Raw genomic sequence first — 13,532 nt, forward strand, 5'->3', positions numbered from 1 at the left:
TTCCCAGACTGGGGCACAAACCCGTGTCCCCTGCATCGACAGGCGGACTCTCAACCACTGCGCCACCAGGGAAGCCCTGCCCCTATGGCATCTTTTACTCAGCATTAATTATTTTGAGATCATTTGTGTTAGATTCACTAATTTTTTTTTTGTTTGTTTGTGGTACGCGGGCCTCTCACTGTTGTGGCCTCTCCCGTTGCGTAGCACAGGCTCTGGACGCGCAGGCTCAGCGGCCATGGCTCACGGGCCTAGCCGCTCCGCGGCATGTGGGATCTTCCCGGACCGGGGCCCGAACCCGTGTCCCCTGCATCAGCAGGCGGACTCTTAACCACTGCGCCACCAGGGAAGCCCAGATTCACTAATTTTTAACATCTTGCCACATTTCCTTTTATATTCACATATGTATATATTATGTGGTATGTATATGTATTATATATATGTACTTACATATAATACAACGTACAGTATATACATAGAATAAAATGTGCATTTATATATGTATACCATATATGTTTTTCCAGAACTATTTGAAAGTAGTTCTATGTATCATGCTCCTTTCCCTCTTAATATTTAGTGTACGTTTCCTAAAAACAAAAATATTCTCTTACAATCACAGTATAATTATCAAATACAGGGAATTTAACATTGATACAATATATTTAATAGAGTACTTTAACCTACATTCCATACTCTGATTTTGTCGGTACCCTCATAATGTCCTGGAAACAATACTTCACCTGATAGAGGATCCAGTCCTTTATCATATACTACATTTAGTTTTCATTCTTTAATCTGGAACAGTTCCTTAGCCTTTTTTTGGTTTTGATTTTGGCTGGAATATTCCATAAGTGTTCTTTTTTAAGTTTAGTTGATTTATAATATTAGTTTCAGGTGTACAACATAGGGATTCAGAATTTTTGTACATTATGTTTCATTTAAAGTAACTATAAAATATTGACTATATTCCCTGTACTGTACAATGTATCCTTGTAGCTTATTTGTTTTATACATAGTAGTTTGTAGCTCTTAATCCCCTACCCCTATCTTGACCTTCTCCAAGTCCCTCTCCCCATAACCACTAGTTTTTTCCCTCTATCTGTGAGTCTATTTCTGTTTTGTTATATTCATTCATTTGTTTTATTTTTTAGATTCTACATATTAATGATAATATACAGTATTTGTCTTTCTCTATCTGACTTATTGCACTAAGCATAATACCCTCTAGGTCCATCCATGTTGTTGCAAATGGCAGAATTTCATTCTTTTTTATTTCATAAGTGTTTTTTTTTTAGGGTATTACATTTGTATTTACATGAACCCTGTTTGCCTCTTACTGATGATGTTAATTTTGGTTACTTGGTTAAGGTGTTGTCTTTTTTCCACACTAAATAGTTATCAGTTTTCCTTTTGTAATTAAGTAATTTGTGGAGAGATACTTGGAGACTGTGTAAATATGTCAATATAGTTTTGAAAGGCCTTTTCAAAATGATAAGAGTGTTTAAGCATAATGTGTTTGAAAGTCCTATTGAAACTGATCCTGACTGATGACAATAAACTTTTCTTTACAAATACAGTGCCAAGAGGGCTGTACATGTACATAGTGCACATTCTGTAGAGCAGATGAATGAAAAAGGCTAATATTCTTTTTGCTGAAACTGCTGAGCATCTTTGTAAAATTGAAGTGTGTGTTTTTCAGTGTTTAGTTATTTCCTAAATTTACAGTGGAATTGATAGAAAAGGCTTCTTGACTCCTTTTTTCTGCTTATAGACTGTCCTTTATAGGTGGCAAAAGTTTGATCTACCAGCAAATCTAAATCTTTTGTACTATTTTCACTGCAAGAAATATTTTCTTTTATGAAACTCAGACCCTGAGTTTTGGGCTTATTTAGTATATCAGATACAGTCTGATATACTATAAAAGTTTATTGAGACACACTTTAAATAGGCTCCAGGGATTTCTCTTCTGACCTCTCATTTTTATTCTTTCTAGATGCATCCTTGGGGAACTGTTCACAAAGAAGCCAATTTTTCAAGCCAATCTGGAACTGGCTCAGCTAGAACTGATCAGGTACAGCTGTGCATGTGCTCTGAGTGCCCAGGGGTGATAGGTAATCTCATCCTCTAATTTCTAACACTTTTCAGTCATTCTACTAAGTGAGTTTATGCTCCTTATGTCTACGTAAGTTTCTCTTCACTCAGTCAGGTTTACCATATATTTTGTCATGGGTTGTATATGGAAAGAAGTTGTATTCCACTTACTTCTTAGGTCTTTCTTGGCATTTTTTTTTATTAGTTCTTCATATAAAAGCATGCTGTTTTCAGGATGGCTGTTGCATTCTTATTTAGGTTAGATTAAGATCAACTTTATCCAGCAAACATTCGTTGAGCCTGTTCCTAGAGCCTGAGATAAATTCCTATCTCTGTTAAACTTTAGGATTCAGAGATAAATAAGATAGGTCCCTGCTCAGAGAACTCAGAGTTTAGTAAGTGATGCATCAGATAAACAGATAATTATAAAAGGGAGTCTGTAATAGAGGATTTGGGGAAGGTCTGGGGTTGGGATGGAACTTGAGTTTTGTTTTCTGTTTTGTTTTATTTCTTTTCAATAAGATTAAGGGGAAGAATACGACAGGCTAATATAGACCTTTTTTTTTTTTTTTTGTGGTACACTGGCCTCTCACTGTTGTGGCCTCTCCCATTGCGGAGCACAGGCTCCGGACGCGCAGGTGCAGCGGCCATGGCTCATTGGCCTAGCCACTCCGTGCCATGTGGGATCTTCCTGGACCCAGGCACGAACCCGTGTCCCCTGCATCGACAGGCGGACTCTCAACCACTGCGCCACCAGGGAAGCCCTAATGTAGACTTTTTTTTAAAGGTGGTGTGTAACTCATGTGTTATGCAGTAAATTCAGTTTTCCATCAAAATTCCAGACTTAGGCTCTCTTCTGCTAGTTTTCCCTTTTAGGGACATTATAGGACCAGCTCAGCGCTTTGAAATTATTATTAACTGAACAGAACAAAATTGGTAGTTGAAACCTATGTGGAGGATTAAGAACATGTTTTACAAAACCAAATCTGTGGATCATTTTGGACTATTGTGCCAGTATTATCTCTTCACTATCATGTAACCAGTCTTTCTGTCCTGTTCCTTCTGTCCTTAAAGCAGTGCGGTCAGGTTTTATCTCTCTGCATGCCTTTTAACTTAATAAGCCAAGATCCCCCAGACCTGAGGAGGTAATAATTTCTGCTTCTAGAATCTCCAGAATTTATGATGCTGACTCACTGACTTCCTTGTTCTTGCTTTTTGCTTTGTTTTCAGTCGACTCTGTGGTAGCCCTTGTCCAGCTGTGTGGCCTGATGTTATCAAGCTGCCCTACTTCAATACAATGAAACCGAAGAAGCAATATAGAAGGCGCCTACGAGAAGAATTCTCTTTGTGAGTTTGACAGATGTGTACATCTAGTTTCTGTGTTTGGCTGTTGTTTGGACTTGACTTTTTCCTGTCCTAGGGAGTTAGTGCTGTCCCAATTTATTATGAAAACACACCATAGGAAAACATTTTATTTTTGAGCAGTATGAGTTTTATCATAGCCCTTTTGTAATTTTCTCATATGAAGGCTTTAGCTGATAGAAAACCATTTTATTTTGAATGATATACAAGTTTTCTCATAGTCCTTTTGATCTTCCTAAAACAAAAAGAATAAAACTGCTGGCTTCATGTTTTCTACCTGTATTACTATTGCATTTCTTGAATCCTTTGTGGAAGTAAATCTGCTTGCTTGTTTAGCCAGGTTCCAACTCCCTTCCCATAGTTTTACATGGAGCTGGAAATTCAGAGACCTTTGACATAAGGTCACCGGTTTAAGAACTGTGGGGTCATTGTGAACTCATTCTTTCTCTCTTCCTTTTCACAGCATTCCTTCAGCAGCACTTGATTTACTGGACCACATGCTGACGTTAGATCCTAGCAAACGTTGTACAGCTGAACAGACCCTGCAGAGTGACTTCCTTAAAGATGTCGAGCTCAGCAAAATGGATCCTCCAGAGTAAGTGCTGGTGGCCATGTAGTGACCCTAAACCTTCCCGAGGCTTCAGGAGATGAGAAACTCAAAATAATAGGTTTTTTAAAAAAGGAACTGCAGTGGCCAACCAAATAGAGAGTTGTCCTTGAGTATTATGGTTGATAAGTTTATTGCTTTATGTTTTTTTCTTAAACAAGGAATAGATTTAGATATGATATTTGTTCTAACTGGACTCATGCTATCTTCTTTTGTCCCTGGATCCCCAGCATATTGCTCTATATAACCTCTTTGAAAGTATTCCTTCTAATTTTTGCTTTTAACCATTTCATCTTTTTTAATTCCCTATATCTGTGGTGACCATGTTATCCCACACGTGCAAGGACAGTCCTAATTTTAAATAGTTTGTCTCACTATCAAGCCATATGTCCTGAATTTTGATATAGAAAATATGGTCTATGAATGTGTCTTTCTTCCATCAGAATCTTATTAATTTCCTGTATTGTATGAGATCTTCAGAGGTTCTACACTCACATCTCACATTCTGATAGATAAAAATCTTTGACTCTCACTGACAGCATTATAGCTTTCATGTCAGAGTTTTTGGGCATTTCTTTCTTATAGAAATACTGTGTATCTTAAATGTATGAGATGTTAGTACACGAACAGGTAATATCTACAAATCTGATAATCCAAAGAAATGTTCGAATTCATTTATTGTGTTTGAATTTTGATACACTGAATGTGATTGAAATATGTAAGCTTTTTAGTAAAAATTGGAAACTTGTTATAGAGAAATTTTGGCTATGATAATCTTTATTGTGGTAAGGTTTGACTTACTGGAATTTATTGAGTATAGGAAAGTCTGGAAATACGTTAAAATATACTAATAAACCTCACAAATGAAAATATCCAGTCATGAAATTCAGTGGGCAGAAAGAAGAAAGAACCAGTTTTTTGGTCCTTACAGACCAAGTAATACATAAATCGATTTTACACAGAGGTGATTTAATCATGATATTCTCACGTGGTTCCAAGATTTAAATTACCTTGCCTGGACTTTTTGTAGATATTAACAAGGCAGTCACCTCTGTTCTATTTATTCCCAACTGAAACTTGACCAGTAAAGGTCTCCTTTATTTTTGTTATGCCAAGCAAGAACAGTTATAAAACTTAACTGTTTGACTGGAATATGGGCATTTATATAGCAAGTGTGTCTGTGGTATTAGCAACATCTTCATTTCTCACTGTAGAAAGAAATTCTTTGGGCTTTTGGATTTTTAGTTTCTCAGACTACAATATGCCATGATTCTATTTACACTGCTACTATCTGTTTACTAACTTTTCTGGTTAGTTTTATATTTTCCTTATCCTTTCTATTTCCCCTTGCTCTTTGCCTTCCCATTTTATTTTATTTATTTTTTAAAATTTATTTATTTTTGGCTGCGTTGGGTCTTCATTGCTGTGCGCAGGCTTTCTTTAGTTGCGGGGAGCAGGGGCTACTCTTTGTTGCGGTGTGTGGGCTGCTCATTGTTGTGGCTCCTCTTGTTGCAGAGCACAGGCTCTAGGCGCATGGACTTCAGTAGTTGTGGCTTGTAGGTTCTACACGCGGGCTCAGTAGTTGTGTCACATGGGCTTAGTTGCTTCATGGCATGTGGGATCTTCCCGGACCAGGGATCGAACCCAGCGTGTCCCCTGCATTGGCAGGCAGATTCTTTTTTTTTTTTTTTTTCCCCCCGGTATGTGGGCCTCTCACTGTTGTGGCCTCTCCCGTTGTGGAGCACAGGCTCCAGACGCGCAGGCTCAGCGGCCATGGCTCACGGGCCCAGCCACTCCGCGGCATGTGGGATCTTCCCGGACTGGGGCACGAACCCATGTCGCCTGCATTGGCAGGCAGACTCCCAACCACTGCGCCACCAGGGAAGCCCAGGCAGGCGGATTCTTAACCACTGCACCACCAGGGAAGCCGCTGCCTTCCCATTTTAATCTCTTGTTCCTCCATTCACTCACTACTGCATTCCCACACACATTTCTTTTGTCTTTTTCCAGCCTCCCCCACTGGCAGGATTGCCATGAATTATGGAGTAAGAAACGGCGACGGCAGCGACAAAGTGGTGTTTTGGTAGAGGAGCCACCTCCACCCAAAGCCTCTCGAAAAGAAACTATCTCAGGGACAAGTGCTGAGCCTGTGAAGAACAGCAGCCCAGCACCACCTCAGCCTGCTCCTGGCAGGGTGGAGCCTGGGGCTGGGGATGCAATAGGTCAGTGCTGGCAGTGCTGGGATAGAGCCTTTGTGCTTTTACTAAGCACTTGGCAGATTTTGAAGGTCAAGTGCAAGGGTGTGTGTGTGTGTGTTTTGTTTTGTTTTTTTGTGGTACGCGGGCCTCTCACTGTTTTGGCCTCTCCCGTTGCGGAGCATAGGCTCCGGATGCGCAGGCTCAGCGGCCATGGCTCACGGGCCCAGCCGCTCCACGGCATGTGGGATCTTCCCGGACCAGGGCACGAACCCGTGTCCCCTGCATCGGCAGGCGGACTCTCAACCACTGCGCCACCAGGGAAGCCCTGTGTGTGTATGTGTGTTTTAATATAAGATTAGATTACCCATGGCTCTCTAACATAACTGGAGCCCTGTTTTATGTTAGATTTGATAAGACCTTCTTAGAATTTAATCATGTTAAGTCACAATTGCTAAATGTAGTTAGTTCTGTAGCCTGTTATTTGATCTAAATATATCAAAAGCTGTGTAATAATGAATTATTATAAACAACAAAGTAGCTCTCCTGTGGTGCAACCATTTTTTCTGAACTACAGCTATTCCTTCCTTGGCTCATTTTTCCTTCCTTGTCCACTTAAAACAGTGGTTTTCAATTCTGGCTGCACATTAGAATCATCTAAAAAGCTTTAAATGTAAACACCTCCAAACAATTGCCAGATCTCTAGGGATGGGACCTGAGGCTTCTGAATTTTAAAATCTCTCCTATTCTCATTGTAAAGCAATTATACTCTAATAAAGATATTAAAAAAACAAACAAAAAACCTCTCCTATTCTGATGTACAGTAAGGGTTGAAAATCACTGACCTTGAAGAATATAGATAAAATGAAGTCACTTTTACTCACAATACAGAGATGTTTTAATTAGTCCCTGTATTTTTAAGTGAAAATATAAAGAATAACAAATGTGTCATGACAGTTGGAGGCATGAAAAATGAGACATTCAAAGTGAAACTTCATTCATTGGGTATCGTAAGTTGCTATTGCCAATTGAAGAAGGCAGAGGTCCTTGCCTTGCCTCATCCTCTTATATTGGCTCCACTGTCTCTCCACAGGCCTCGGTGACATCACACAGCAGTTGAATCAAAGTGAATTGGCAGTGTTATTGAACCTGCTCCAGAGCCAAACCGACCTGAGTATTCCACAAATGGCGCAGCTGCTTAACATCCACTCCAATCCAGAGATACAGCAGCAGCTGGAGGCCCTGAACCAATCCATCAGTGCCCTAACAGAAGCCACTTCCCACCAGCAGGACTCAGAGCCCACGGCCCCAGAGGAATCTTTGAAGGAGGCACCCCCTGCCCCAGTGGTCCAACCTTCCGCAGAACAGACAACCCCTGAAGCTTCAAGCACACCAGCTGACATGCAGAATATGTTGGCAGTTCTCTTGAGTCAACTAATGAAAACCCAGGAGCCAGCAGGCAACCTGGAGGAAAACAACAGTGACAAGAACAGTGGGCCACAGGGGCCCCGAAGAACTCCCACAATGCCACAGGAGGAGGCAGCAGGTAAACAGACCGGTCATGAATCTCATTGAGCTCAGGTGCTGTTGATCCTCTTAAAAATCTCTTAACATTTTCTTTTTCACATCAGTGGCCTCGGTTTCAGTCTTTCTGTCACCTAGTCTACAGGAGAACATAGCACCAAGTGCTGTATTTCTTGCCCAGCTTCTTTTATTTAAGTCTCAAAGCTTCTTAAAGCACCTTTCATGTACTGATTGTTTTTCCATCTTTCCATTTCCTAGGAAGTAGGTAAGTAAAGTCCCTGTGTTCTCACACAAGGAAACCACAACTGTAGCTAGTGATGCATCTTGAACCACTGTGTGTGTGGTGGCCAGCTAGTATTGGCACTTGAAAATCTGCCTTCCAAACAAACCATTATCAGATTGTACAAATAGTCAATTGTACTCTAGTATAGTGGATGCTAGATACCAGAGTCTCGCCAGAAACATACAGTCAAGAAAGCCCTAATAAGATATCATTGTTAATCTCCTGAAGAATAATTTGAGATTTCTAAGTAGATAATTAACAAAGTACATTTCCTTTCCAAAAAATAGCATATAAAAATGATTCCTTTAAATCTGTGTTCCTGAAAGAGATAATTAAATGGACCCCAGATTAGGAATTGAGCATTATATTAAAAAAAAAAATCTGAAAAAAGGAAATATGTATACCTTGATCTCAGATGACCACAGCATACAATTTATTCGAGGGAAAAGAAGTTTAAATTTTCTAATGAATTCTGATTCACAGTCTTTACTTGCAAAATCTTTACTTATCTGAAAGTGATTCCAACTCCTTGGAAATTTTTGCTGTCCATGAAGACCCCATGAATTGGGGAATGAGAAGATGTACAAGGTCTGATGGGGTACACTAACCTTCAACTTTTAGGCTGTTGCATTCACATTTCATATGGGTTGGTATGGAGAATATATGCCTTATTTCCACTAGCACAAGGTCAAATATATAAACTATTTATCATATGTAAAGTTAAAAAAAAAACAGAAGGTAACATAAATAAAATTACCCGCTTACTTTATAGATAGGGAAACTGCAATCCAGGGAGTTTAAATAAGCCTGCCTATGGTCCCACTGCTGAAATCATATTATTGGCAGAGGCAGAACTAGAATTCCTATACTTTGTTAATGTGTTTCTTTTTAATGTGTTTCTTAATTCACTTTGCTATTATGCCATAACAATTCCAGTTGTTTTTAAGAGACTCCAGGACGTGGAATAACAGAGAAAGCAAATCTAGAATTAAAGTAGGCCTTTTTGTCTTATCTCTCATACCTTCCTTCCTTGCACCACCACCCACCCCCCAACCAAAAAAAAAAAAATTCAGCTATAATCAAAATATCTGAAAGAAGTTGTTCAAGTTCAATGGCATAGTGATTGAAAGAAATTCACCCAGTAATTGAGTCAACAAGCTATCAGCCAAATGGTGAAATTGAACTAAAATTAAGGCCTGGCTCATGGCCAGAAATTGTTGGATTTACTTTTCAGAGGAGAGTAGAAATGCCATTCCTAATGATTACAGTCACTTTTGGATTATCCCGTTGGTGTCTCTCCAATGTCTCTATGTTCTTGTTTCTCCCCTGCTACCTCTCATTTGGCCATTTTAGTGTTCATTAGCACTTCCACCAGAGGGCAGACTGAGTTAGCCAGAGAAGGTAAAAATCTATCACTTTGGCTACTGTTTAGCTATTCTGTACTCGTTGGGAAAGGGTTTTGGTTGAAATCTAATGAGTAAAATGAAGTTTTAAGTTATTTGTGTATTTCATTAATCCCTCCCGCCATCGGTACAGGCTGTTAAAGATTGGCATTATTGTTAATACTTTGAATCTTATAACAGTATGTTTTTTTAATGTGATCTTTACTTTTAATTCTCTTAAGATGTTTTATTAACCTTTAATAGTTCTTTACAATCCATCTGCCTTTGCTATTTTGAAATAGTCTTCATCCTCTCATACATGTGAAAGAATGTGAGCTCAAGAATTAGTTCTGTTGAAACACAACTAGGCTATTTACATAAAAGGCAAATATGAAAAGTAGTATAGATGGAAGAAAATAAGTGTAGCTTTGTCCATTTTTGCAGTTAGGCATTTTTAAAGTTGTTTGCCCTTAGTATTAAAAAAACAAACAAAAAAACCCCAAAAAAACTGGTGTTCCATTTCATGTACAAACCAAAAATACTTTAAAAAATAACTGGTACTGTGATTGATGTTCTTATGTAGTGAGATATGTAGTGTTCACGGCAAAAAGCTCTGAAATCTATAGATGTTTGTAGTCCAGTTAGCTCTCCTTTTTCTGGATGTCTACTTTTCAAGTTGTGAGTTTTCTATAGCTAATTCTTTTGTCCTTTAATTCAGTTTTCTCTACCACCTAGTCAACCAGCCAGTCTGTTAACAAGTAGCTTGGGTGCGTATTGTATATAGGATGACCACCTTGTCCCTGTACTGTCCTGGTTTTAAAACTGAAAGCAACCTGGGAACCCCCTCAGTCCCAGGCAAATTGGGACTCTTGGTCACCCTACTTGTATGTTACACACCGACCTTATCCTCCTACTGCTCAACAGTTTTGTAGTGTTTTCAGAGTACTTTCATCTGCACGCTAAGGGCATGCTTACTTTCCTGATTGTTTTTGCAAAATATAATTGTGGTAAATATACAACCAAAATACCTAATGATAACTATAAAAACTACTTTTGGCTTGCCTGAGTAATGACTTTATATCACTATCTCAGATAATAATAAAGAATTGATTATATGGACATTTAAAAATATACTTCCATAGGGAACAGAAAAATCAATCATTTGGAAGATATCCCAAAACTTTAAGTCTTTTCTTCAGCAGGATGACTCCCAACTCTCTAAAGTCACAGTTCTGATTGTACTTGGTTTTGTGTGTCCTCAAACTCACGCCATTGTACATGTCTAGTCTCTTGCCTTGGCAGGAGTTCATTAAGGACAATGATTGCCATGGTTAGGCAAAGTAATCCAGCAGTGGGTGACAAAAACTTTAGGGAGTGGTTCTAGTAAGATCTTTGGAAAGACAGAGTGTAGTATTAGTTCAATACATTTCTAAATACTCGTTTCTTGTCACTGTCTCCAAGATAAACAGATGTTTATCAACATCCCATTCTGCATGACATTGCTATAGTGATTTTTTATAATTACTGTAACAAAGGAAACTGAATGACAGTATGGTGGTTAATATCCTATTCTTCAGAATGTGATTATGGGGAAAAGGGACTCAAGTTGGGAGAAGCAAGTGTATAATTTATACATGACGGTAATGGAAGGTTTTTACTTTATTTCAGCTCTCCTGTATATTCTTTTAGTTCTGTTTTACGTGTTAACCTTATATCATCAAACGTTCTGTAAAATGTGTTAGCTAAGTCCATATAAGGTCTCCTATTGTACAGCAAGATTATGTCCTAGATATGTGACCACAGCATTTGTATTGTTCCCTCTCATCTTCCTTCTTTCTAATTTTCATTAATGTTTTGATCCAACAGCAAAAAAGGGGCGGGGAGGCTACCAACAGCCTACATATTAGGACAATTCCTTAAGGAAGGAAATGGAGGAAATCTCAGACAAAAATCAGGACAATCATTTGAAATATATGATCTTTTTACACCAGCTGTTAGATCCAGAATGCAACTGTTTTACTTTTAATCACTTGATTTTATTTATAAATTGCGATTTCCTGATCCCAAGGTTTTATTCTTTATATATATTTGGTTACTTGTATTAATATTTGTTTATGTCGGGCAGTGTGTGTGTGTGTGTGTGTGTCTGTGTGTGTCTGTGTGTTTGTGTTTATAGTCACATGTGATTTTTAAGATGGTGTTTAAAAGAAGTAACCCTTCCACAGCATGTCCTCCTCACATTCTTCCACCAGAGAAGAGGCCCCCTGAGCCCCCCGGACCTCCACCGCCGCCACCTCCACCCCCTCTGGTTGAAGGCGATCTTTCCAGCGCCCCCCAGGAGTTGAACCCAGCCGTGACAGCCGCCTTGCTGCAACTTTTATCCCAGCCTGAAGCAGAGCCTCCTGGCCACCTGCCACATGAGCACCAGGCCTTGAGACCAATGGATTACTCCACCCGACCCCATCCCAACAGGACTTACGGAAACAATGATGGGCCTGAAACAGGGTTCAGTGCCACTGACACTGATGAACGCCACTCTGGTCCAGCCTTGACAGAATCCTTGGCCCAGACCCTGGTGAAGAACAGGACCTTCTCGGGCTCTGTGAGCCACCTTGGGGAGTCTAGCAGTTACCAGGGCACAGGGTCAGTGCAGTTCCCAGGGGACCAGGACCTCCGTTTTGCCAGGGTCCCCTTAGCATTACACTCAGTGGTCGGGCAACCATTCCTGAAGGCTGAGGGAAGCAGCAACTCTGTGGTACATGCAGAGACCAAATTGCAAAACTATGGGGAGCTGGGGCCAGGAACCACTGGGGCCAGCAGCTCAGGAGCAGGCCTTAACTGGGGGGCCCCAGCTCAGTCTTCTGCTTATGGAAAACTCTATCGGGGGCCTACAAGAGTCCCTCCAAGAGGGGGAAGAGGGAGAGGAGTTCCTTACTAACCCAGAGACTTCAGAGTCCTGAACGATTCCTTCCCTATCCATCCTTCCACCCAGTCCTCTGAACCTTTAATGAAATCATTTGCCAGAGTGAGGTAATCATCTGCATTTGGCTACTGCAAAGCTGTCTGTTGTATTTCTTGCTCACTTGCCACTAGCAAGCGACTTATAAAATAGTGATGTTGGCACCAGTTCCCCCTGGATGGGCTATAGCCAGAACATTTACTTCAGCTCTACCTAGTAAATATAAGTAGAGAATACGGAGAGGGTCATTAAATTGAAAAGTAAATGTTTAATTAGTTCATTGCCTGTACTTCTTGAGCAGAAGAAAAAGGAAACAGTTTCAATTCTGAGATGGTTCAGGAGAGGCTCTCTTTAGGTTTTTAAAGTTTTGTGGGTTTTTTGTTTTTGTTTTTTTAAGAGAATAGTGTTCACAAAATTTGAGCTGCTCTTAGGCTTTTGCTATAAGGGAAACAGAGTGACTGGCTGATTTAAATAAATGTTTCCTTCCTCTCCACCATCTCACATTTTTGCTTTCAAGTGAACTCTTTTTTTACCCCATTGAGCATCTTGAACATACCTTTTTTCCAAATAAATTGCTTGTCCTTAAAGTTTGCTCCACTTTGAGAAAAGACATGCCCTATCTCTCCCTGCACATGAAGCAGGTTGTAGAAAGTGGCATTCTTGGGCAAGTAGGTAGACTTTACCCCATCTCTTACCTTTTTTACCCCATCTTTATAGTTTTTCTTTCGCTCTCTCTCTCTGTCCTCTCTTTTTTGAGGCATTTGTTTGGAAAAAAATAATTGTTGAGATGCCCAAAAACCTGGGATAATTCTTTACTTTTTTTGAAATAAAGGAAAGGAAATTCAAACTCCTATATTGTTCTCTGTAAATCTTCAATTCTAAAATGTTTTTTGGTTTTTTTAAAACCACGTTCTGATGGTGAAGTTGATTTGTAGATGCAACCAGCCTAGGACATTGCTGCTGAGCTAGGATAGGAGATGATGCCTCCATACATGGAGGGCTACTAAGATCAGTTAGCATACATATTGTTTACGCATATATTTTTATGTCAAGAAAAACCTTTGAAACAGAGCATTGTAATATTGTCAAAGAGAAAAAAATACATCCTGAAAATACATGGAAATGTAACTTA

The 13,532-nt window shown here is 39.6% G+C and overlaps 1 protein-coding gene across 4 annotated transcripts in view; it reads left to right on the forward strand.

The window, feature by feature from the left end:
- CDK12 (cyclin dependent kinase 12) overlaps window positions 1–13,253 on the forward strand; it is a 41,370-nt gene extending 28,117 nt beyond the window's left edge. For 2 of the 4 annotated variants that reach the window (XM_033848272.2, XM_033848273.2), the window contains exons 9-14: window positions 1,991–2,068; window positions 3,319–3,435; window positions 3,914–4,045; window positions 6,068–6,279; window positions 7,346–7,798; window positions 11,667–13,253. In XM_033848272.2, the coding sequence (XP_033704163.1) occupies window positions 1,991–2,068; window positions 3,319–3,435; window positions 3,914–4,045; window positions 6,068–6,279; window positions 7,346–7,798; window positions 11,667–12,379 (1,705 nt within the window). In that variant the 3' untranslated portion in view covers window positions 12,380–13,253. Of the gene's footprint in view, window positions 1–1,990; window positions 2,069–3,318; window positions 3,436–3,913; window positions 4,046–6,067; window positions 6,280–7,345; window positions 7,799–11,307; window positions 11,503–11,666 lie in introns of those variants that run through there. The other 2 variants (XM_033848274.2, XM_033848275.2) reach the window with 2 other exon arrangements.
- Window positions 13,254–13,532: the final 279 nt, after the last annotated feature.

Source organism: Tursiops truncatus, chromosome 20 (assembly GCF_011762595.2).
Source record: "Tursiops truncatus isolate mTurTru1 chromosome 20, mTurTru1.mat.Y, whole genome shotgun sequence".
NCBI lineage: Eukaryota > Metazoa > Chordata > Mammalia > Artiodactyla > Delphinidae > Tursiops > Tursiops truncatus.